This window comes from Bombina bombina, chromosome 3 (genome assembly GCF_027579735.1).
Source record: "Bombina bombina isolate aBomBom1 chromosome 3, aBomBom1.pri, whole genome shotgun sequence".
In the NCBI taxonomy this organism is placed as follows: Eukaryota; Metazoa; Chordata; class Amphibia; order Anura; family Bombinatoridae; genus Bombina; species Bombina bombina.
Window position 1 is genome coordinate 1,094,750,447 of NC_069501.1, and position 27,112 is coordinate 1,094,777,558.

The following is a 27,112-nucleotide window of genomic DNA, read 5'->3' on the forward strand; positions in this document are numbered from 1 at the left end:
AAAAGAGCTTATAAGATATAAAGATCGAAGAAAACCAGAGACAGAAGAGCTAATTAATATCCCAATAATAACTGAATACAGCAGTAACAGATATATAATTAAAAATATTTTTAAAAAACACTTTAGAAACTCGTATTGGGGATCTGGAGGAACGAATTGCAACACTACATGAAATTCAGACACTTGAAAGGGAAATGGATAGGACTGAGCTGGTTGTTAATGGTTCCAGCAGTGGGAATGGGGAGGATTCAGATGAGGAGACTCCAGGATGTAGCTGGGTCACAGTTAGAGGGCGAAGTAAGCGGAAGAGACAGGCCAGTTCTGAGCTGGTACACCCCAATAGATTTGCAAGATTAAGTGAAGATGTTGGGGATATCAGTTCAGGGGTGGCAGTGTCAGAGAGGGCCGTGTTGCCTAGTATAGTGAACAGTCCTTTAGCTGTGGAAGAGGAGCATACTATGGTGGGCAGTCCTTCAGTCATGGAAGAGGGGCATACAAGTCAGGGCCAGAGGCAGATGTTGGTGGTAGGAGACTCTATTATAAGGAAGGTTGATAGGGTAATTTGTCATCCAGACCCTTTACATAGAACAGTTTGCTGTCTTCCAGGGGCTCGTGTTAGGCATATTGTGGAGCGTATTGATAGATTGTTAGAGGGATGCGGGTCTGATCCTGCAGTCATGGTGCATATTGGTACTAATGAAGAAATCAGTGGGAGATGGAGAGTCCTAAAAAATGACTTCAGGGAGTTAGGTAGCAAGCTTAAAGCAAGGACATCCAAAGTAATATTTTCTGAGATATTACCAGTGCCGTGTGTTAACTCAGTAAGGCAGAAGGAGCTAAGGTCTGTTAATTCATGGCTAAAAACATGGTGTAAAAATGAGGGGTTTGGCTTTTTAGAACACTGGGCTGATTTTTCACTAGGGTACAAATTGTACAGTAAGGATGGATTGCACCTGAATGACATGGGTGCAGGTGTGTTGGGGGAAAGGATGGTAGCACGTTTAGAGAACCTTTTAAACTAGGCAAAGGGGGGGAGGGTCAATTTGAACAAAATAGAACAGAGAGATCAGTGTCTGAATATGTCACTCCATTAATATCTCAAGGAAGGGATGATTTAAGAAATGTCACATTAGAAAGTATAGAGGAAAGTACACCAAGTAGCAGCAGAAAGCACATGAAAATTAAATGTATGACAACAAATGCAAGAAGCATGACAGGTAAAATGGGGGAGCTGACGCTCTTAGTTGCAGAAGAGGACTATGATGTTATCAGTATAACTGAAACTTGGTGGGATGATTCACATGACTGGGCAGTTAACTTAGAGGGGTATACATTATTTAGGAGGGACAGGAATAATAAAAGGGGTGGAGGAATCTGCATGTATATTAAACCTGACCTTAAACCTACAATAAGGGAAGATATTTATGATACAAGTGACAATGTAGAGACCCTGTGGGTTGAAATAAAGAGTGGGGGGAAAAATCCTAAAAAAATATTACTAGGAACATGCTACAAGCCTCCCAACATTAGTGACCCGGAGGAAACTCAACTACTTATCCAAATAGGTAAGGCTGCTAATAACAGTGCTGTAATTATGGGAGATTTTAACTACCCTGATATAAACTGGGCCAATGAAACTAGTAATTCAGCTAAGGGGGATAGATTTTTAAATGTTCTCAGGGATAACTTCTTGTCACAATTAATAGAGGAGCCAACTAGGAGTAAAGCTATATTGGATTTAGTGCTATCAAACAATACAGATATAATATCAAACATAGAAGTTAAAGAACATTTGGGTAACAGTGATCATAACATGGTCACATTTGAAATCTCTTTTCATATGCAGTGTTTTAAAGGCTTAACTAAGACTTTTAATTTCAAGAAAGCAAAATTCAACGATTTAAGGAAATCATTAAATAATATAAATTGGGACAATGTATTTTCTTATAAAAATACAGAGGATAAATGGATAATATTTAAAAATTTGTTAAATAAATATACATATCAATACATACCATATGGTTATAAAAATAAAAATAAAAAAAATAAGCCGTTATGGCTAAATAAAAATGTGTTAAAAGAAATTAGGAAAAAACGTAGGGCATTTAAATTATTAAAAGAAAATAGTACAGACTCAGCATACAATATTTATAAGGAATGTAACAAAGCATGCAAAAAAGCAATCAAATTAGCCAAAATTGAAAATGAAAAATTAATTGCCAAGGATTCAAAGTCTAACCCTAAAAGGTTCTTTAAGTACATAAATAGCAAAAAATCTAAGAAGGATAATATAGGTACATTAAAATGTGTGGAGGGTAGCATGATAAATAATGACAGGGAAAAGGCTGAGGTACTAAACCAGTTTTTTTCTTCAGTATACACAAGAGAGGAACCATTGAATGATACTTTGGAACAGAATAGAACATGCCAGTCCATACCACTAACTGGGTTTTGTTTAGAGGATATCAGGAAAAAACTAAAAAATATTAAGGTAAATAAAACTCCAGGCCCAGATGGAATACACCCAAGGGTGTTAAGTGAACTTAGCACTGTTATAGACAAACCTTTACTCTTAATTTTTCAAGACTCATTATCCTCAGGCATGGTACCCCAGGATTGGCGTAAAGCTGATGTGGTGCCACTCTTCAAAAAGGGAAGCAGGGATGATCCAGGAAGCTATAGACCAGTTAGTCTGACATCAATAGTGGGGAAGATATTTGAAGGGATTATAAGGGATTATATTGATGAGCATATTCGTGTAAACAAGATTATGAGTTCTAATCAGCATGGCTTTAGGAGAAATAGATCATGTCAAACTAATCTAATTAGATTCTACGAGGAAGTAAGTAAAAATATAGATAAAGGGGAATCAGTTGATGTGATATACTTAGATTTTGCAAAGGCATTTGATACAGTGCCACATGAGAGATTAATGCACAAAATTAAGGGACTGGGAATAGCTGAAAATGTTAGCTCATGGATAAATAACTGGATAAAAGATAGGGAGCAACGAGTAGCAGTAAATGGATCATACTCAGATTGGACAAAGGTAATCAGTGGCGTCCCCCAGGGATCAGTACTGGGCCCTGTTCTTTTTAATATTTTTATAAATGACTTGGAGCAAGGATTAAATAGCGACATCTCTATTTTTGCAGATGATACTAAGTTAAGTAAGGTCATTAGGTCAGAGCAGGATGAGCTCTCTTTGCAAAGGGATTTGCTAAAATTAGAACTATGGGCAAGTGAATGGAAAATGAGATTTAATACGGAAAAATGTAAGGTTCTACATTTTGGAAGTAAAAATAAGCAGGCTATGTATTTTTTAAATGGGACAAGACTTAGCCAAACACAGGAGGAAAGGGATTTGGGAGTAGTAATAGATAACAAGCTAAAGATGAGTGCACAATGCAGAGCAGCGGCTTCAAAGGCTAATAAGATACTAGCATGTATTAAAAGAGGCATTGATTCAAGGGAGGAAAGCATAATTCTGTCATTATATAAAGCCCTGGTAAGACCTCACCTTGAGTTTGGAGTGCAGTTCTGGGGACCGATTGCTAAAAAAGATATTGCAGAACTAGAAAAAGTTCAGAGAAGGGCCACAAAGCTAATAAGGGGATTGGAGAAATTAACCTATGAGGAGAGGCTAGCCAAACTGGGTCTGTTCTCTTTAGAAAAAAGGCGCTTGAGAGGTGACATGATTACTTTATATAAATATATTCAAGGCCCATATACAGAGATGGCAGAAGCTCTTTTTATTCCAAGAAAATTGGTTCTGACAAGAGGTCATAATTTAAGGTTGGAGGAAAGGAGATTTAATCTCCTGCAACGGAAACGTTTTTTCACTGTAAGAGCAATAAAATTGTGGAACTCATTACCAAAGGAGGTAGTGAATGCCAATACCATAGATACATTTAAAAATAGTCTGGATAAATTTCTGTATATAAACAAAATTCATGGATATGATTGCTAGTATTAAATGGGTCACATTTTAATGGGGTTATTTAAGCTTAACTGGAGCTTTTTGTAAGTATTTTAGATTTGTATAGGTTGAACTCGATGGACTTCAGTCTTTTTTCAACCTTATCTACTATGTTACTATGTTACTATGTTACTGGTCTCTGTTAAAAGAAGATGATCTAATTGGAGACAAACTTCCATAACAACCGAAATTTGTCTATAGAAAAACAGACAATCTGAAAAAAGACTGGCACCAAGTATAGAAAGGACAACGAGGCCAAATACCAGTAACATATATGGAAAGAGAATTAAAGGTTTCTTCCCATGTCCAAATTGTAAAGCCTGCAAATGCAGGAAAAAAACAAAGACATTCCAATCATATCACACCAAAGAAGAACATTACATTCAAGACCTGATAAGATGCCAAGACAAAGGAATCATTTACCTAATAGAATGCACATGTGGACTACAGTACATCGGACAGACATTGAGATCTTTAAAAGTTAGAATAAGAGAACATATACTGTCGATAGAAAAATAAAATATGGACACAGTCCTGTACAAACATTTCTCAACTAAACATCAAGGTAATATCAAAGATCTGAAGTTTATGGGCATACAAAAGGTCAGAAGAAATTGGAGAGGTGGTGATTATGAGAAAAAACTTTTAACTACAGAATCAAAATGGATATTTCTGTTGGACTGCTTATATCCAAAAGGTCTCAACAATAAAGAAGATATTGTCCACCTTCTAAATATAAATTCATCCAGATATGTTAATCAAATGTATATTCCCAGTTCACATGTTTAATCCTACTAGTCCTCTGGGCACATTTAATTCCTTATACATAGATGTATGTAGTAGAAAGCCAACTTTTAATTCAGTTTTTTAAGTTTTTTGAGACTTCTGATTCAAGACTGGATCAAACTCAGCCCCTCTTCTACAATTCCCCTAATGATTATTTCTGGACCATGTGAACAAACATGGATCTGATTTATAGACGATTAAGCACCACATTGACTCTCATGACTCTCTTACATTGATGGTAGATGAGAATAAATATACCACTTGACGAGTTCTCCCTATACACACAATCCAAAACCATTATATAGTCTTCTCCTGATAGATCGCTCAGGTATCATTGTAATGTTCTGTAGCATCATTAGGCACCATTGAGAATAGACCTAGACTGGTCATTTTAGCCAGGAACTCAAACATTTCTATCTATCCTTCTCCCCTATTCACCCTTTGAGATTTGACTAATAGTTTTCACATCTCATATAGGTACATATAACTTAATGCATTGGTGCATATACCTCAATTCATTGATGCATTAAGCTCCGCAATTAATAGCCAGGTTACTGATTATTCTATCATTATATTAACATACCAATATGAGATGTAGGCATTAGGTCCTAAGAGTGCCTTACTCTCTATAATTTGGAATCAATTAAAGCTGTATATCGACCGCTGATGTCACAGTAGCTGTCGATCACCTTCCTATCTAGTTGACTTGATTTCAGCACTACCTCAATATTCACCACTAAGAAGCCAATAGTGACACATCCTACACTATATTTAAGTTTAATTATCCAGAGTACACACACTTTTGATTTCACTAAGATATAATTTCATCTAGGAGCTGACCGAAGATGGTTTGGCTAAAATTCAAAACATTTTATTTTTTAATCTTACTATATTCAGATCATTTTTATCATCAGACTATAGCTACAATTTGAAATAAGCCATAAGTACTCACTTCCTCTCTCTCTCTATTTTCCATCAATGGTTTTATTTCAAGTTTTTATCCAATGTTTTGTACCTAATTTGTATAGTTAGGGATTTGATCTGTTTTCTTTAATATCTGTTGATATTATATAACATTCATCGACAATGGAAGGGTAGATTAGTTCATTCGTTTTCTGGTTAACACCCATAGTACCCTTTTCAGCATCAGAACTTGTAGAAATGATGCCCGCACTGTAAAGTCCTATGTGACTGTTTGCCCATATTTCATTTTTGGACTGCTATTATCTTAACTCACCTTGCTGTTTTCGACTTCACTTTCTTTACTGTATATCCGCATCTATAGATGGACCATCTGGTCCCTATATGCTTATATTGCTATAACTCACCTGTTGTACATTACCATTTATGTTGAACATGCATATGGATGTTAAATAGAGACATTTGTTTTTATCCATATGTGATTGATGTTATAATTGATTTATTGCCCAGTTTAGGTTTATGCAGTGATTTGTATATTATTATTATTTGTATTGTTACTGTGTTTATTAATGTTTAATATACACTTGTATCACCACCAAGATCTTTGCTATCTTTATGTCCATACACGACAGGTGCACCAAACCGACCCAAAATTAGTAATTTATTATGTATCCATTCCGCTATTTATAAACTCAGTTCTGAGATTGTGATCCTGTTCTCTAATAAGTTCAGTTTTGGAGCACAGGCAGACAATCTCTAATCCGTAACAACATCCGCATACACTTCCGGTGTAACCGAAACCGGAAATGACGTCATTGATCCGAAACCGGATATGACGTCACGGGAACACGGCCAACTTAGACACAAATATACACAGCGGCCAGGTCATTGTGCTTAATTCTAAACACAATATGAGGCCCCATATGTATGCCAGCTTAAGAGTTTAATGTAAGGTCAAATAAATCCTCAATATTAGTCTTGTTTCTAAGATAGAGTATAGCCAATAAGATTTGCGATCTACCAATACCCACAAGACACCAAACAGGAAGTGGGCGTCTCACAATTTACGGTTTGGCGCCCAAACGATCATTATTGATCTGATTACTCACCCTATATAAAGCCATCTCTGTATACACATCTTTATTGTCTTGAAAAAGGCCTTTTATAGGCCAAAACGCGTCGACACAGCTGGTAAGCACAATTTCACTATTATCTATTATATTTGTACAATCTACACTATTGTTTCTAATTTTTATAGGGACATTCAGAATTGTGTAGGAAGATATAAGGAGCATTTAAGATTTTATTTGAGGACTACTTCCATCAAATTAACACTCATTTTTAATTTTTTTTAATTTTTTAATTTTTCTATTTTTCACTTCACTGCAAATATTTACTGGAACTTTTATAATGTATCTACAGTTTTGCACAGTATTTTTTTACACAGGATTTTTCTACACAGAGTTGGAAATGTTGATACTTTACTTTGGACACTAATTATATCACCATTCCTTTGGACACTACTGCTGGACTTTGTTATTGTCACTACTGTTATATACAAGTGTTACGTTACTGATTGATAATATATGCACAGCTGTTCCGACTCTCCCAAGTCAAGAGTCCGATTATCTGTAGGCCTACACCTGCTTTATGTCAAGCCTTTTTATTAGTACACATAGGTATCATAAATCCATGATGTTTTTGTAATTGTATTGTATTTTATTGTATTTATTGTGTTTCTTCATCGATTATGATTTTAATTTCCAATTTTTATTGTAATAAATAAACCCTTGAGCTAGACACCACTAGCCCTCTCAGTGGTCCATTTGACTAGATTAGGAACCTTTATTTTCCACCGCAACCTCTGCCTTCTGCTTAGGCGCTTTGTATATCACACCATTACCTAAATATTAATTACTCCTGCCCTTTTCTTCTACACTCTCCATTGAAGTCTATGGGGAGAATAAGTTAGTATGGTCATGAGATCCAAAGACCTGTTATTACGCTTTGTGTTTCACTCGCACGCAAATGGTTTACTTTCAACTTGTAATACTTACTTCTAGTGCAAGAGCGCTAAATACCACTCCACTAATATTTTAAAAGTATTGGTTTTTTTTGTTTGTTTTTTAATTTTATTTCTAATTATTGATTTAGATAGCATTGGTTTCTAATTCTGAAATAAAAAAAAAAATCACTATGGGTTTTTTTAATAAAAGGAAGTATCTGCAACTTATCTTCTAAAAGGGGACTTTAACAGTTCCCACAGTCTAAACTGTGAAACTGCTCCATTGCAATAAATGTAGCCACAAAAATGTTGTGCAAATGGAATCATTACTTTGTAACTGGGCTTTCAAGAGGAACTACACTTTTTGTATCAGATTGCACCTTCCTGATTTGAGTAATGTAGCCACTAAAAGTGGTCATGAAAGTACAAACCTGTACTTGGTCACAAAGGCACAAACCCATTTAAAAACCTATTTATGAAGACACCTGTGTTGAAAGTAATTTCTATACGCAATTTCTATATGTTGTTTCCTAATCTCACTTTTCTTGAAGACCCCTATAGCTGTATGGGATAACACATATTGAATACAAATACATATGTAAATGTGTGCCATGCCCACTGCAGAAAGACTACACAATATTGAAGAATAGAGTTTTAAGGAATCTAGACAATGTATGCAAATCCACCTCTAAAATGTTGTCTGTGCCCACTTCATAGTGTCTCGCACATGTGCAACATAATGGAATTATTTCAAATTGTGTTACATGCAAAAAATGTCAAAAAGGCTAGTTCAGAACTTTATTAAGTACCTTTAGGTGTCAATTTGATAATTGTAAAATTTTCTCAAATTTCTTTTGAAAAGTATTGAGAAAATATATTATGATTGCAGAAAAAATGTTGTCTCCATGTTAAAAATAGTTTTTTTTGTGCAATTGGAAAACATGCTCCCAGCACTGAGAAACAGCCAAACACTTGCTATTGTGATTGCACCTTTCTATTATACCAAAACTTACTGTTCCAACAAAGGTTTTAGATACACAGTTAATGTCATCCCCAAAACAGACAGTGATCAGTGATCAGACTTTAGCAGAGTGATTGGTGTATTTGTACATATACAACATCTGATTGGCTCAGCTCTCTTGTAAACATAGTTTTTAACCCCTTGGGGGTGAGATAAGCACACATAAAGCTAATGCACGCTCAACTATACACTGAAACCTTTTCATATGATGCCTTGATTTTAACCCATATTTTCCTTTTATTACTTATATAACTGGAGACCACTTTTGAAAAATTGTCTGTAGCAAGAATAACCAGGAATAATTAAATTACAAAACATTTTGTAACATTTTATAAGAATGTATGGTTTTTTTTTTCTTTTCTACAGTATCAAGGACAACTGAGCCGAGCAGAATGGGAGATGTTTCATCCTACACTGGTTGCTGAAGCAGTGTTTGCCATTGCAAACATCTTTAGTTCTTTACGTTTAATCTCATTATTTACTGCTAACTCTCATCTGGGTCCTCTCCAAATCTCTTTGGGAAGAATGCTGCTGGACATTTTAAAGTTCCTTTTTATATACTGCCTTGTGCTATTAGCATTCGCAAATGGATTAAACCAGTTATACTTTTATTATGAAACACAGGAAGACCAAGAAGCAGACAAATGCAAAGGAATCCGCTGTGATAAACAAAATAATGCATTCTCAACGTAAGTTGTATTTTTTTTCTCATTTATAAAAATGCATTTTTTAAAAAAATCATTGTGCCATATTTATCAAACTGTGAATGCAGCTTGGAAACTTACAAATGCAAGTTAAGAATCAACAGTCTTAAAGGGACCTTAATTACTAAATACATTTATAAGCATAGAATTGAGGTTATTCCTCACCTATCTGGTCATAGGTGTCGCCATGTTGAAACCTCTATTTCACTGCATTCCAGTTCTTATGTGTATGCACATGTGCAGTAAATCTCCTTCAGATACCTGCAATGTAACCTAGGTTCCAAAATGGCAGCACCCATGATTAGAGGAAGGCGCATGAACTGTATCTAGTGTTTAGAGTCCCTTAAAGATCTTTGCTGAGTAAAATTTTGTGAACTGATTTCTCTGGGATGATTGGCAAGCCCTTTGCTTGCTCAATTGTTTGGGAACTTTGTTTGCTTTTTGTTAAAAGTTCTCTATAAAGTCTACTTTTGCCATTAGGTCAGTATTAAAAATAAATAAATCAAAGTTTGGGAGCTTTTTTCCTTTTATAAAAGTGTCCCTTTTCTATGTTACTGTATTCAGGCACATTAAACAGTAATCATCTATTTTTACACAATTAGTCACCATGTTTACTTTATTATTAGCCGCATATCATTTGTTTCCATTATGGTCTCTGAAAACTCAGTGAAAAAGCCTGTGAAACACCTGTTTTTAATTCTTTTTAGTGTTTAACTTGATTCTTTTTTCTTTTTTTCTGTCTTTTGCATTTATAATTTAGTCTTAACTAATTGAATTGGTTGCAATTCTCATGGATTGGTATTGCTTAAAATTGGAAGACAGATCTCAAATGACATTTATAAATGACAAACTCGTGGCTATAAACAGGGAGAAATCATGATTAGTAAAAATTTGCTAATATTAAAATAAATGCATCATTATAATATTTCGATTAAGACACCAACAGCTTTGTGATCATTAATAATAAAATATCTTATAAACACAGATTTTGTACAATACATTGTTTTTATAAATATAGTACTAATAAAATACTGTACATGTAATTAATGTGAAACATTTTATAGGATTAGAAGTAGTTAAACTTAAATTATTAAGGAAGTTTCAGCTTTCAAAAGTCCTCTTACATTCACAAGTTCAGAGCTTTTAATTTGGTGAGAAAAAAATGTTCTAATTACTTTGATATTTCATGAAGTCTATAATTAGAAATTTATAAGTGATTATGCTTAAAAAGCTAACGTAGCAGCAAATTATATTTATCAAGGGCAGCTTGAAATAGCTGCATAAAAATCATTCATAATTTGTTCTATGAAATTTGCAAATACATTTTTATTTAGATTAGCATCTATATAGCATTCTCAGTAAGATAACAATGAGCTTATACAAGATAATCAAGTATTTCCAAGCAAGGGTATGCAATTGATACCAAACATAAGTGTGCTATTTCAAATTAAATAACTCCTATTCCCTATAGTGCATAGTGTACATTGCATATGCCAACAAGCCAATTTATTTTACTTCTCACTGCTCAGTAATATTGTCAGTGTTATAGGATCAGTCTAGGACTAGACCCAAATGTTAGAGTGAATATAGGGACACGCTAGCACAGTGAGCAAGATCCTCTAAAGCAGCAAAAAAGAAATATAAAAAATAGTACTCACAGAGCTGTATATGACCACTGCAGAGATTACTGGAGAGGAGGTAGGAAGCTCAGAGAGATATCCAAAACAGTTGTCAAGCAGGCTGCGGTCAGTTTATCTTTAGAGCAGGCAGAAGGGCAATCCAAAACAATAGTCAAGCAGGCAGTGGTCCGTTTTACTCATGGCAAAACATCAGCAGACCCAGGAGGTAGAAATTAATCCAAACAAACGGGTGCCGAAGATCCGACTTGCAGAGAATAAAAATCACGCCTGATGTCATCAGAGTGGGTCACCATAGGAATACTTGTTACATTGCTTAGCAAAGCAGCGCTAAGGGCCACAAAAAGGACGGCTACAGGAGCCGCATTGGAACTCCGATGATCGGCTCCATGACACATATACACTTAGTATTGTAGTAAAAGATTTCCTGGAAATTAAAATAAAAGAAGAAAATTGAAATGCACAGTAGCGCATTTCAAATTTGAACTAGGAACATTTTTGCAATATTCTTTTGATTACAAAAATAAGTTTAAGAAAAGTTATCTCATGCTATGCAATAACTTTATTTGTGCTCTCTTGTATCTTGTATTCCCTAATCCCAGCAGGTAAGTCTGATATGCTCATGTCTGATTATTCTGGTTCTTCAACCACTTTTGGTGATGTCAAGTTTTATTGCATGCGGCTAACGTGGTTCTGCTGGGAAACTGTGTTCAATAGAAATGTTATTAAATGTTTATTTCAAACATACTTAAAGTCCAATTAAAAAACCCACTATTGCACTATTTTCCCTTAGGTAAATAAGTTGTGCTTGCAGCAATATTAAAACATTTTGTTTTTCTTTCATGGTTCAGACAGAGTATACTATTTTAAAACATTTTTACAATTTACTTATTGGCCGCTATTTAACAAAGGTCTGTTGGACCTGATTCGACACTGCGGATCCGGTCCGACAGACCTCACTGAATACGGAGAGCAATACGTTCTCTGTATTCAGCATTGCACCAGCAGGTCTTGTGAGCTGCTGGTGCAACGCCGCCCCCTGCAGATTTGTGGCCAATCGGCCACCAGCAGGGTGGTGTCAATTGAATTGCGGCGATGTATGTCCGCCTCCTCAGAGCAGACGGACAGGTTATGGAGCAGCGTTCTTTAGAACTGGTGTTTCTAGCGAGCCTGCAGGCTTGCCAGAAACCCGAGCCCTCAAGCTCCATTCGGAGCTTGATAAATGGGCCCCAGAGTCACATTTGCTTTTTTTTTTTTAGTATTCTTTGATTAAAGCATACCCAGGTAGGCTCTGGAGCAACAATGCACTACTGGGAGCACCAGTCACAAGCTAGCTCTTAGTAGTATATTGCTGCTACTAAGCTTACTTAGCTATGCTTTTCAACAAAGGATACCAAGAAAAAATGCAAATTAAACATATTTATGGGTCACCTTGTTTTTTTTGTTTCTCCAGGAGTAAAGGTGGGAGTGTGGTAGGTTTTAAGATGGGTAAATAGAAAGGGATTAGCAATGGTGGAGAGGATATGGGGTTGATGTAGTGTGAGATATTTGCCATAGGGAACATTATTTTTGCTGGATCACGATCATAGTTAGGGGCCGATTTATCAATGTCTGTCTGACATGATACGCTGTAGCGTATCATGTTCGACAGACATCGCTGAATGCCGACAGCATACGCTGTCTGCATTTAACATTGCACAAGCAGTTCTGGTGAACTGCATGTGCAATGCCGCCCCCTGCAGATTTGCGGCTGCTAACAGGGGGTGTCAATCAACTCTATCGTATATAATCGAGTAATTTGATGTCCGCAGCCTCAGAGGCAGCAGACCAGTTAAGGAACAGCGGTCTTAAGACCGCTGCTTCATAACTGCTGTATCCGGCAAGCCTGAAGGTTTGCACGGAAACAGGGACATCAGGGGCCATTCGGCCCTTGATAAATTGGCCCCTTAGAGTTAATTACACGTAGGGCCCGATATTCAAAACTTCGCTGCTCAGGCAAGATATTCTATGAAGTCTCATTAGTACTGCAAGGCCCTTAAAAAATAATTTAGAAACACACATTTTATCTTGAGAAATGTTTATGTTGCTATGCATTACAATACGAGGTCTAAAAAAAATCCCAAAGATTTTGTGTGATTTCTCTTCAATGCTGAGAAATTTTGAATATCAAGTCCTTAGATAGGGTTTCTTTTTAAAATGACTCAGTGTTTAGTGATTGATTGTAGTATTTGGTCAGGTCATATGCCGGTTAGGGTTCATTTTGGTGGTTGGGTTCATTAATGTTTGGGCTTTAATTTTAGTGATGGGATAAGATCAATGGCAGGTAGAGTTAAATGTAGTAGGATGATTCCCTTTATTGTGGTGGGGATCTTAACACAATATGGAGTGCTATTGCTTTTTAATTGAGTTTTCTTTACTATAAACTGTTGCATGACTGCTAGTTGCAATTGTAGAACTTCCTTTATATTTTCCTAAAACAATATAGGGCTGTTGTACACAATATAGTGACATTCATAGAACACAGTTGCTCTTATGTTCTAGCAGCACCAATAGAAAGTAATAGCTGTCATTCATTTTTTGTATTTCCTGCAGCACTCAACTTTGGAATGACTTGACTGGTCCTCTGCTGTAGATAACAGGGCCATCAGTTTGCTGCTTCTTTTGTCATTAAAAATAACACCTTGCATAAGATCTAACCCAATGTGTTTTTAACAATATAACATGAAGGATGCCTACTAATTGCAATGAAAATATAGCATGTTGAACATACTGCAAGAGTTTTTACATAAAAGCAGCTCTCGTTCCTCACATTAGTCCTATATCTTAGATTTTGTTGCTTGCACATAAATCATTGTGTTCATTACCTTGTGCTCATTTTTAATTTAATTTGTGTTTATTTTTCAGATTATTTGAAACATTACAATCACTATTTTGGTCTATTTTTGGACTAATCAATCTTTACGTTACAAATGTAAAACCAAAACACGAGTTCACAGAATTTGTTGGTGCCACCATGTTTGGGACATATAATGTTATCTCTTTGGTGGTTCTTCTAAATATGCTAATAGCTATGATGAACAACTCATATCAACTAATTGCTGTAAGTATTTAATAAACTAACCTCTTACTGACAACAAGTTAATATGAATTATAAAAAAATAATAATTACTATAGGTGTGTATGTGTGCAATCTCATATTTTTGGTGAAATAAATTAAATAGCTTAGGTTGTACCTATTATGCTTTTATGTAAAGGATCATTCTATCATAAAAGTGGGAATACCATGGAACACGGAAGTCATGCATAAATATAAATCCCCTATTTTAAGCTTTTTATTGTAGCTTGAATGCAGAATACAGAATATTTGCAAAATATTTTTTGGATAATTAATATATTAACATAATGAGGACTATTTTTCTAAAGGCTGGTAAAATGCAATTAAAGGCTGCCTTGACCAAATCTTAGAAAGTGGCCTTCAGTCACTTTTTAAAATATATTTTCTTTAAACTTTTTGCTTCAGCTTTGACTCAGATGTCATGTAACGTAGATATTTTATAGATTTACTGTAGTATAATAAACATGATTTTTTTTATCTAAAAACTGAGGCCTGTTTCCATTGCTTTTTTTAAATGTGAAAACGGATTTTAACATAAAACATCTCCTTCTACTTTAAAGGAGATACTTGATTTTACCACCATTTTACAATTACAATAGAAACTAGGCCAAAAAGGCTTGTATTTATCCTGGGTTTTTTTCCTTCAAATTACTGACATTTATCTACTGCAATTGCATCTAACCTTTATGTAGAATGTGTGTACTATGAAATTACAGCAAAGACAAAGCTGCATATACCCAATGTATATCTCCTTATATAATTTCTTCATTGTACATAGGGTAATTTGAGGATCTGAGGCACACAGCATGTTGGTTATTCTGCCAATTATGCAATATGGTGGGGGTACTCTACATATGAGTATAGTTGTTTACTAGTCCTTTTTCTAATGCCTATCTATCTATCTATCTATCTATCTATCTATCTATCTATCTATCTATCTATCTGTCTGTCTGTCTGTCTGTCTGTCTGTCTGTCTGTCTGTCTGTCTGTCTGTCTGTCTGTCTGTCTGTCTGTCTGTCTGTCTGTCTGTCTGCCTGCCTGTCTGTCTGTCTGTCTGTCTGTCTGTCTGTCTGTCTATCTATCTATCTATCTATCTATCTATCTATCTATCTATCTATCTATCTATCTATCTATCTATCTATCTATCTATCTACACAAACATTAGGGTTATTTTGTTATCAGTTAAACTAAGAGGGGCTTTAGTGTCTGTATCTTTTTCTAAGCTAAATACCTCTATTTATGTTGTCGACTGAAATGTTTACAGATTAAGCCACAATAAAAATATATATAAAATAAATAAGAGAGGAAAACCACAATTTGATTATAGTGACTATAGCCCTTTTCATAATATTTAATATGCATAAAACATAAGCAACTTTTGTGTATGCAAGTATTGAACCCAGCAACAACATTTTACAATCTCTGTATCTAAATTAAAAAAATATATTATTAATGTTTATTTACATACAAAATCACAAATAACATAAATACGCAGAAAAATGCAGTGCTCTTTGAACCAAAATGGAAACTAAATGGCAGTTATGAGAGGAAGCTTTACACTCTATCGTTTCTTATCCCATATTCTATGAGCTACAAATATATCTGTTCAAAACAGCAGAATGCCCCATGGGAAATATAGTACATTTATAAATGTCTAAACTAGCTTGGGCTTGCAATGTGAGGTAAAGTTTAAATTCCCATGAATTTTGCTGCAAGTCTAAATAAATGCCTTGTATTTTCCAATAAAATTTGCATTTATATTTTCCTAGTCCTAAAGCCTGTGTACATGGGCCATTTTTCTCTCTCTCTTTTGCTCTCTCTCTCTCCCCCTGTCTTTTGCTGTCTCTCTCCCTGTCTTTTGCTGTCTCTATCCCCCCTCTTTTGCTCTCTCTCTCTTTTTTGCTGTCTCTTTCCCCCTCGCTTTTGCTCTTTCTCTTCCCCTCTATTTTGCTCTTTTTCTCCCCCTCTCTTTTGATCTTTCTCACCCCCTCTCTTATGCTCTCTCTCCCCCCCCCCTCACTTTTGCTCTCTCTCTCCCCCCTCTCTTTTGCTCTCTATCTCCCCCCTCTCTTTTGCTCTCTATCTCCCCTCTCTTTCCCCCTTCTCTTTTGTGCTCTCTCCCCTCTCTTTTGCTCTCTCTCCCCCTCTCTTTTGCTGTCTCTCTCCTTCTCTTTTGCTCTTTCTCTCTCTCCCTTTCTTTTGCTCTCTCTCTCTCCCTTTCTTTTGCTCTCCCTCTCTCTTTTGCTGTCTCTCTCCCTGTCTTTTGCTCTCTCTATCCCCCTTTTTTGCTCTCTCTATCCCCCCTCTTTTGCTCTCTCTCCCTCTCCCCCCTCTCTTTTGCTCTCTCTCTCCCCCCTATTTTGCTCTCTCTCTCCCCTTTATTTTGCTCTCTTCCCCCCTATCTTTTGCTGTCTCTCTCCCCCTCTCTTTTGCTCTCTCTCCCCCCTCTCTTATGCTCTCTCTTACCCTCTCTTTTGCTCTCTCTCTCCCCTCTCTTTTGCTCTCCCTCTCTGTCTCTCTCCTCTCTTTCCCCCCTCTCTTTTGTGCTCTCTCTCCCCTGTCTTTTGTGCTCTCTCTCTCTCTTTTGCTCTCTTTCTCCCCCTTCTCTTTTGCTCTCTCTCTCCCATCTCTTTTGCACTCTCTCTCCTCCCTCTCTCACCCCCTTTTTTTTGCTCTCTTTCTCTCCCCTCTTTTGCTCTCTCTCTCCCCTCTCTTTTGTTCTCTCTCCCTTTTCTCCCCCCTCTCTTTTGCTGTCTCTCTTTTGCTCTCTCTATCTCCCCTCTTTTGCTCTCTCCCCTTTCTTTTGCTCTCCCTCCCCCATCTCTTTGCTGTCTCTCTCCCTCACTTTTGCTCTCTCTATCCCCCCTCTTTTGCTACCTCTATCCCCCCTCTTTTTTTGAGCTCTCTCTCTACCCCCACTCTTTTTTTGAGCTCTCTCTCTCTATTCCCCCTGTTTTTTTGAGCTCTCTGACATCCACCTGGCCCCGCCCATGCTACGCCCGGCCCCGTCCACGTCACACACGGCTACGACCCCACCCAGCCCCGCCACGCAATGCCCGACCCCACCCGGGCCCCACCCACGTCATGCCCGGTCAGCCCCGCCCCATCACACACGGTTGTCCCAGATGCCAGCCAGGTCAGTCTTCTTGAAGGCCAGGTGTGTTTTTCCTCGCACAGTTCTACTGCGCATGACAGCTTCGGACAAACACACTTGGCCTTTTATATAATAGGATTATATTTTCCATTAATATGAGGCTTAATGCCATGATGTGGCCTCTACATGCCTATAACACATGTATAACTGTAATTTTACTCCCTAGCCACAAGTAAAACATGTAGATCAGTGATTTCACCCTCTCCCTTTCAGTAACATATACAGATTAGTTATTTCCCCCTTCTGTTGCATATAATACTGATTATTGATATGTGTCTCCCATCTGTCATTCATACAGATAAGTGTATTTTCTCAGCTGTCAAGAACAAATACAGATTAGTTATTTAACCCCTTTTTTGTAATTAATAATACTGAAAACTACCCCCCACATGCAGATCAGTGATTTCTTTTAGCTGCCCGTACCATATACAGATCAGTGATTTATTTTTTCAATATCATTTTTATTGAAAGATAAATTGACAACAAGTACAACAAAATGATACCATTATGAAATTACCTAAGTATAGGTGAAGATAGGCTATAGAGTATTTATATCTCCCATCGATAGTAATAGCTTGCTAGGACCCATGAGTCCTTTTGTTTGTAAGCCAAGTGTCCTTCATTTTATGCATTAAAGAAAACAACCACTTTCAACTTCTCCCTCCCAGAAACTTGTAGTATACAGGTGAACAAGTCTTCAATGTCTACCATTTTTCATAAGCCTTCTTCTTCCCCCAAGACCTCTTCTCTCCGAATAACACAAATAATTTTAACCTACATGTGTGTTTTTTTTCTTTTTTTAATTTAAATCATCATGTAATTTCTTATTAGGATCATGCAGACATTGAATGGAAATTTGCCAGGACAAAGCTCTGGATGAGTTACTTTGAAGAAGGAGGGACACTTCCTACCCCCTTTAATATAATTCCAAGCCCAAAGTCTTTATGGTATTTCTTTGTGTGGATAAAGAGACAAGTATGTAAGAAGGAAATTAAAAGAAAACCAGAAACCTTTGGTGCAATAGGGGTAAGTTGTGTCAAAAATAACATTCAGTTCAGTTGTACATTTATGATCCTTCTTATTAAAAAAAACCCATTCACTTTAAAGTTTTGTCTTCAAAGTTAAACTAGTGACATACATATCATGCATTCTTTATCCCCATCCTTTAGGCCCACTCTCTTTCAGTAGATAGCCAAAAGCTAAAATACATTACTTTGATGTGTTCTTAAAATCATCATCTGTATTCATAGGAATGTCTTTTACCATTAAAACCATTTTCATGTAAAAGTTATGCAATTTTAATAAATTATTTATTGCATAATATATTTCTAATGTATGGGAACTTTTGGTTATCTGCATTTTTCATTTTGACATCTATTACAGAATTAAAGAGTTCTATGGATTATTGAATGTCTAATTTTGACATTTTAATGATAAGCCAAAGGTTCCTTTTGGCATTTATCCTGACAATTGCAAACATTTGTAGTATAAATGTTCTTATTTGCATATCTAATAATAACATTACAACATCATGTGCTATTTGCATATTAGGTTTAAATGTGGATTTCCATTAATTCTCATTGAAGTCTACAAAGCTCAACACTCAAATGTAATTATTTATATACCTAATATACAATGAAAGGAACTTTGACATCCATTTGCAAAAATGAATGAATATTTAATATTTACTAAACATTTGTCAAATCATTTACACTCTTGTTACTGATATATATGACAAATAATTTGTAAAAACAAAAATAAATAAATTGATACATTTTACATTGGTAAAATTATATAATATAATGAATGCTTGTTTATAAATGCTAGTCTATGACTTATGAATCTGCATTGAGTGTATATTACCAACATTACAACAATACTTGTTCCAATTTAGATATTAGCAGGTCTTCATCTATCAAAAAATAAATATTTATACTGTTTGATAAAGTGAACAGAGAAAAAGCACTGTTAAAATGGTATAAAAAGTTGATACAATGTTTTTATTCACATATTCAAATAAGCAGTTAAAAGGAATAGTCAAGTCAAAATTAAACGTTCATGATTCATATAAAACATTCAATTTTAAGCAACTTTCTAATTTACTCCAATAACAATTATTGTGTAGACCGTCCCTTTAAAGAGGATACACCCTAAATAAATGCTTACAGCATAAAATAGGACATAGTGACAATCATTTACGTTGTCCACCTACAGTGTTTTCCACCTACACTGAGAACTTACACAACCCTCGTACATGTTGCTAAATACGTGTGCCAATATACACCAGATATACCAGGGAGACAATGTTTACAGTGTTTAGATTATGTGACCAAAAAGCAAAAAATATACATAAGAGCATACACAATACTAATGAATGAATCAATGAACTGAATATAAATAATTCAAATAACCAAAATGATTGTTCTTAGTTTGCATTCATTTGCAAAACGATCGTTATCTTAATTTACCACTATTTGTTTTTTGTGTGCTTGTTTTAAAGGGACAGTGAAGTCCAAAAAAAAAAACCTTTCATGATTCAAATAGGACATTTTAAACAACTTTCCAATTTACTTTTATCACCAAATTTGCTTTGTTCTCTTGGTATTCTTAGTTGAAAGCTAAACCTAGGAGGTTCATATGCTAATTTCTTAGACCTTGAAGGCCGCCTCTGAATTGTTTTTCACCACTAGAGGGCGCTAGTTCATGTGTTTCATATAGATAACATTGAGCTCAAGCACGTGATATTACTGAGGAGGGAGCACTGATTGGCTAAAATGCAGGTCTTTCAAAAGAACTGAAATAAGGGGGCAGCCTGCAGAAGCTTAGATACAAGTTAATTACAGAGGTAAAGCATGTATTATTATACCTGTGTTGGTTATGCAAAACTGGGGAATGGGTAATAAAGGGATTATCTATCTTTTTAAACAACAAAAATTCTGGTGTTGACTGTCCCTTTAAGTTGAATTAATTATATTATACTTGCTAAGATGTTGCTAAATCAGTACTGGATGATTACTAAATACTTTGATAGTATAATATAATATTTTGACTGTACGGTATTATGCTCAAATAGGAGTTATCATTTTTCTTATGTATATATTTTGTCATTTTTTTGTACGGCTTTCAGAGGAGAGCAGCTGACAATTTTAGAAGACATAATCAATATCAGGTAATTACTGTACATAAAGGATTTGTTAATCATTACCTAAAATGTAATAGATAATTGGAAAATTAGGAATACAGAAAAATAGGATATATACATTGATGTTTTTGGATATATAGACAGATAGATAGATAAATAGATAGATAGATAGATAGATATATAGATAGATGTAAAGAGAGATAGATGATATATAGATAGAAAGATAGACAGATACAGACAGACTGATAGATAGATAGATAGATAGATAGATAGATAGATAGATAGATAGATAGATAGATAGATAGATGATAGATAGATAGATAGATAGATAGATGATAGATAAATAGATAGATAGATAGATAGATAGATAGATAGATAGATAGATAGATAGATAGAAGGATATACAGAGGCTGATTGACAGAGAGAGAGAAAGACAGACAGAGGATAGATAGAAACAAGAACAATATTACATGCATTTATAATTAAATGTACAGTATAAAATTGCTAGTTTGATATATGTTTAACACCCACAAAAAAGTTTAAAAACATAGGCAAAGTTCCACTCAAGATGCAGATGCATTGCAGTTCATGAATAGAACACTGTCAGTGAGAACATCAGGAACAGAACTCACTTTCAGCTGTCAGTCACAGCTATGTTTGCAGGAGCTATGTGGGTTACACACATGCCAGTAATACAAAAATAATTTAGAACATATCATTTTTGCATCAGAATACCCTTTTAAACCTTTATCACATATATGTAGGGGTTTTTTCTATCATAAATTTAAAGTATATCTTTAGGATAGTTGCTAAGATTTGCTGTATTTTTAAATATGTAAAAATTGAGAGAGAGAATCCTGTTAAAGTATATTTTAAATCATTTTTGGAGAGTTGAACATTTTAGTTTCTATGATGAGGCTCAGATAGCCACAGACCTTTTCATAGAGTTAAAAGTATTACTGTTCTTTCCTAAATGTCAGTTTCTTCGTGGTTTTTGTGTGTAGTAGTAATCAAGTGCTATCTACATCTATTGATACTAAGGTCTAAGCACGATAAACTCAATATGTATTACTATTTGCAGGAGGTTATGAGGAATCTGGTAAAGCGATATGTTGCTGCTATGATCAGGGATGCTAAAACAGAAGAAGGATTAACAGAAGAGAATTTTAAGGTATGGTTGATTGTAAGAAAACTTTTTTATAAATGTTAAAAAAAAATGTACCCACTGGGCTCAGGCACTTTAAAAATCCTTGTGAAAATCTGATGTGCATTTGTATTGAAACATTTTCAATATGTCATAATTTAAATGCTAACTATCATTAATCCAGTTATTCCCCTTTTAATATTCATATATTGTTTTATAATCCAAGACAAATTCTGCAGTAATGTTAAAATCAAAGATAAGTCAAAAATATGGTATTGAGTGACTTGATAGGATATTTAGCAAATAGGTTTTTGAAATTGAAGCATCAGACTGAGTCAAGATGAAAAAAACTACAAAACAAGTTCACTTGGTACCAGAAATTAGTTTTTACAAATGACGGAAACATATTTTACCATGTATATTTTAATGAGAACAACAGTGGGTTTTGTAATAATCCCACAACAAGAGAAATCCTGTGCTCTGAATTTTTACATAGATAATGAACGTTGTTTAGTTTGCATTCTGAACTGGATATTTTATCATGTAGCAAGAGTATAAAATACTACTCCATTCAACTAGTCATAAATTATAGGTGGAAATGTAATTCATCTAACATTAGTTAAACTAGTAATGTTCAACAAAAATACTATGCCATTAGATTATTGTTAGCATCAGCAAATCTGTTTGCTAATAAATGACTATGTGTCCCTGGTTATTAATTTTTGAGTAATTGTATAATGCTATGATAATAGAAAATTATTTTATAATTACAAGCAAACGTAGTAATTATGCTTATGTTTGTCTAGATCAAGTATTCACTTTGTGATATATTAATTTGTAGTTTAGAACAAAATATATACAATAAGGAGATTTTATTAAAATACCTATGTGAGTTTTGTAAAATAGTCTGGAACGTATGGTGTAAAATAAGTTTATGGTGATTGAACTGGAAGAAAATATTACACACATCCAATACATTTTTCAAATAAATAACCCTTATGTTTTGTTCTATCGTGCCACCACAGCTCAGACCGCCCAATGATATGAATGGTTTTCCAACACCAGTATTGGCTGTTTTTATTATTCTATTATTAGTCAGAATGCCTTGTGATCAATTCCAGGTATTGGATGCTATGGTTAAAAACGAATAGCTTAGCCGGCACCTCGGTAAATAATAACATTGGTGCTTACCGCTGTATGCTGTTCCCTTTGTCTCTCTTTGGACCCACAATTTCTAGATATCCATATGTGATACAGTTAGCAAACCATGACATTTTACAGTATCATAAAAAATAAGTATAATTGATAATAATGAAATATTAAATCTCTGTATACTGTTCCGTTGTATCAAACAAAATTGTTACAACTGAACACTAAAGTGTCCAGAATGACATACGATTACCTTTTGGGTTCCATTTATCAAGCAACGGATACTGCTTTGGAGTCCTTAATTTCAGGCTCGCCTGAAACGAAAATTAAGAAGCAGCAGTCATAAGAACGTTGCTCCTAATCCTGTCCGCCACCTTTTAGGTGGCAAATTTAAATCATCCTGATCCCCTGCTAGCTACAGCGAATCATGTCCACTTGACATTTGATAAATGGAGCCCAAAATGTCTATCCATTGTTATATCAGTTTCTCAGTTTTGAGAATTTTTCAGTTGCGTGGCAGTAAGACAACCTTTTTTTTTCTAAATGTACTAGTGTGCATGCTAGCAACAGGAAAAGCAATCCCTTTCATCACATATAAGGTTGGATACACAGACAGAGATAGAAAGGTTTATCAGACTTGCATCTCTTTTTCTTCTACAAATATACTGCGATCAATCTATAGAAGCAACTCACCTTATTGTTGTTGCAATAGCTCTGTACAAATAAAGTACTTGTGAGGATTCTAAACAATGTTCTTGCTTGCCAGACCTCGTGCAAACAAGTCTGCAAAGAGCCAGAAGGTGGCTCTGGATTATTGCACACTATGGCCTAGATTTGGAGTTCGGCGGTAAATGGGCTGCTAACGCTCCGCGGGCTTTTTTCTGGCCGCACCATAAATTTAACTCTGGTATCGAGAGTTCAAACAAATGCTGCGTTAGGCTCCAAAAAAGGAGCGTAGAGCATTTTTACCGCAAATGCAACTCTCGATACCAGAGTTGCTTACGGACGCGGCCGGCCTCAAAAACGTGCTCGTGCACGATTCCCCCATAGGAAACAATGGGGCTGTTTGAGCTTAAAAAAAACCTAACACCTGCAAAAAAGCAGCGTTCAGCTCCTAACGCAGCCCCATTGTTTCCTATGGGGAAACACTTCCTACGTCTGCACCTAACACTCTAACAAGTACCCCGAGTCTAAACACCCCTAGCCTTACACTTATTAACCCCTAATCTGCCGCCCCCGCTATTGCTGACCCCTGCATATTTTTTTAAACCCCTAATCTGCCGCTCCGTAAACCGCCGCAACCTACGTTATCCCTATGTACCCCTAATCTGCTGCCCTAACATCGCCAACCCCTATATTATATTTATTAACCCCTAATCTGCCCCCCTCAACGTCGCCGACACCTGCCTACACTTATTAACCCCTAATCTGCCGAGCGGACCTGAGCGCTACTATAATAAAGTTATTAACCCCTAATCCGCCTCACTAACCCTATCATAAATAGTATTAACCCCTAATCTGCCCTCCCTAACATCGCCGACACCTAACTTCAATTATTAACCCCTAATCTGCCGACCGGAGCTCACCGCTATTCTAATAAATGTATTAACCCCTAAAGCTAAGTCTAACCCTAACACTAACACCCCCCTAAGTTAAATATAATTTTTATCTAACGAAATAAATTAACTCTTATTAAATAAATGATTCCTATTTAAAGCTAAATACTTACCTGTAAAATACATCCTAATATAGCTACAATATAAATTATAATTATATTATAGCTATTTTAGGATTAATATTTATTTTACAGGCAACTTTGTTATTATTTTAACCAGGTACAATAGCTATTAAATAGTTAAGAACTATTTAATAGTTACCTAGTTAAAATAATAACAAAATTACCTGTAAAATAAGTCCTAACCTAAGTTATAATTAAACCTAACACTACCCTATCAATAAAATAATTAAATAAACTACCTACAATTACCTACAATTAACCTAACACTACACTATCAATAAATTAATTAAACACAATTCCTACAAATAAATACAATTAAATAAACTAGCTAAAGTACAAAAAATAAAAAAGATCTAAGTTACAGAAAATAAAAAAATATTTACAAACATAATAAAAATATTACAACAATTTTAAACTAATTACACCTACTCTAAGCCCCCTAATAAAATAACAAAGCCCCCCAAAATAAAAAATTCCCTACCCTATTCTAAATTAAAAAAGTTACAAGCTCTTTTACCTTACCAGCCCTGAACAGGGCCCTTTGCGGGGCATGCCCCAAGAATTTCAGCTCTTTTGCCTGTAAAAAAAACACATACAATACCCCCCCCCAACATTACAACCCACCACCCACATACCCCTAATCTAACCCAAACCCCCCTTAAATAAACCTAACACTAAGCCCCTGAAGATCTTCCTACCTTGTCTTCACCATACCAGGTTCACCGATCCGTCCTGAAGAGCTCCTCCGATGTCCTGATCCAAGCCCAAGCGGGGGCTGAAGAGGTCCATGATCCGGTCAAAGTCTTCATCCAAGCGGGGCAGAAGAGGATCTTCCATCCGATTGAAGTCATCATCCAGGCGGCATCTTCGATCTTCTTCCATCCGGAGCGAAGCGGCAGGATCCTGAAGACATCCAGCGCGGAACATCCATCCGGACCGACGACTGAACGACGAATGACTGTTCCTTTAAGGGACGTCATCCAAGATGGCGTCCCTCGAATTCCGATTGGCTGATAGGATTCTATCAGCCAATCGGAATTAAGGTAGGAATTTTCTGATTGGCTGATGGAATCAGCCAATCAGAATCAAGTTCAATCCGATTGGCTGATCCAATCAGCCAATCAGATTGAGCTCGCATTCTATTGGCTGTTCCGATCAGCCAATAGAATGCGAGCTCAATCTGATTGGCTGATTGGATCGGCCAATCGGATTGAACTAGATTCTGATTGGCTGATTCCATCAGCCAATCAGAAAATTCCTACCTTAATTCCGATTGGCTGATAGAATCCTATCAGCCAATCGGAATTCGAGGGACGCCATCTTGGATGACGTCCCTTAAAGGAACAGTCATTCGTCGTTCAGTCGTCGGTCCGGATGGATGTTCCGCGCTGGATGTCTTCAGGATCCTGCCGCTTCGCTCCGGATGGAAGAAGATCGAAGATGCCGCCTGGATGATGACTTCAATCGGATGGAAGATCCTCTTCTGCCCCGCTTGGATGAAGACTTTGACCGGATCATGGACCTCTTCAGCCCCCGCTTGGGCTTGGATCAGGACATCGGAGGAGCTCTTCAGGACGGATCGGTGAACCTGGTATGGTGAAGACAAGGTAGGAAGATCTTCAGGGGCTTAGTGTTAGGTTTATTTAAGGGGGGTTTGGGTTAGATTAGGGGTATGTGGGTGGTGGGTTGTAATGTTGGGGGGGGGTATTGTATGTGTTTTTTTTACAGGCAAAAGAGCTGAAATTCTTGGGGCATGCCCCGCAAAGGGCCCTGTTCAGGGCTGGTAAGGTAAAAGAGCTTGTAACTTTTTTAATTTAGAATAGGGTAGGGAATTTTTTATTTTGGGGGGCTTTGTTATTTTATTAGGGGGCTTAGAGTAGGTGTAATTAGTTTAAAATTGTTGTAATATTTTTATTATGTTTGTAAATATTTTTTTATTTTCTGTAACTTAGATCTTTTTTATTTTTTGTACTTTAGCTAGTTTATTTAATTGTATTTATTTGTAGGAATTGTGTTTAATTAATTTATTGATAGTGTAGTGTTAGGTTAATTGTAGGTAATTGTAGGTAGTTTATTTAATTATTTTATTGATAGGGTAGTGTTAGGTTTAATTATAACTTAGGTTAGGATTTATTTTACAGGTAAATTTGTTATTATTTTAACTAGGTAACTATTAAATAGTTCTTAACTATTTAATAGCTATTGTACCTGGTTAAAATAATAACAAAGTTGCCTGTAAAATAAATATTAATCCTAAAATAGCTATAATATAATTATAATTTATATTGTAGCTATATTAGGATTTATTTTACAGGTAAGTATTTAGCTTTAAATAGGAATCATTTATTTAATAAGAGTTAATTTATTTCGTTAGATTTAAATTATATTTAACTTAGGGGGGTGTTAGTGTTAGGGTTAGACTTAGCTTTAGGGGTTAATACATTTATTAGAATAGCGGTGAGCTCCGGTCGGCAGATTAGGGGTTAATAATTGAAGGTAGGTGTCGGCGATGTTAGGGAGGGCAGATTAGGGGTTAATACTATTTATGATAGGGTTAGTGAGGCGGGTTAGGGGTTAATAACTTTATTATAGTAGCGCTCAGGTCCGCTCGGCAGAT

General features: G+C 35.7%; 1 protein-coding gene across 1 annotated transcript in view; it reads left to right on the forward strand.

Moving 5' to 3' along the window:
* The window catches only part of TRPC4 (transient receptor potential cation channel subfamily C member 4), a 424,617-nt gene that overhangs the window by 310,140 nt on the left and 87,365 nt on the right, over nt 1-27,112 (forward strand). The window contains exons 5-9 of the mRNA XM_053708416.1: nt 9,079-9,401; nt 13,958-14,153; nt 18,154-18,348; nt 20,450-20,491; nt 21,546-21,635. Of these exons, the coding sequence (XP_053564391.1) occupies nt 9,079-9,401; nt 13,958-14,153; nt 18,154-18,348; nt 20,450-20,491; nt 21,546-21,635 (846 nt within the window). The remainder of the gene's footprint in view (nt 1-9,078; nt 9,402-13,957; nt 14,154-18,153; nt 18,349-20,449; nt 20,492-21,545; nt 21,636-27,112) is intronic.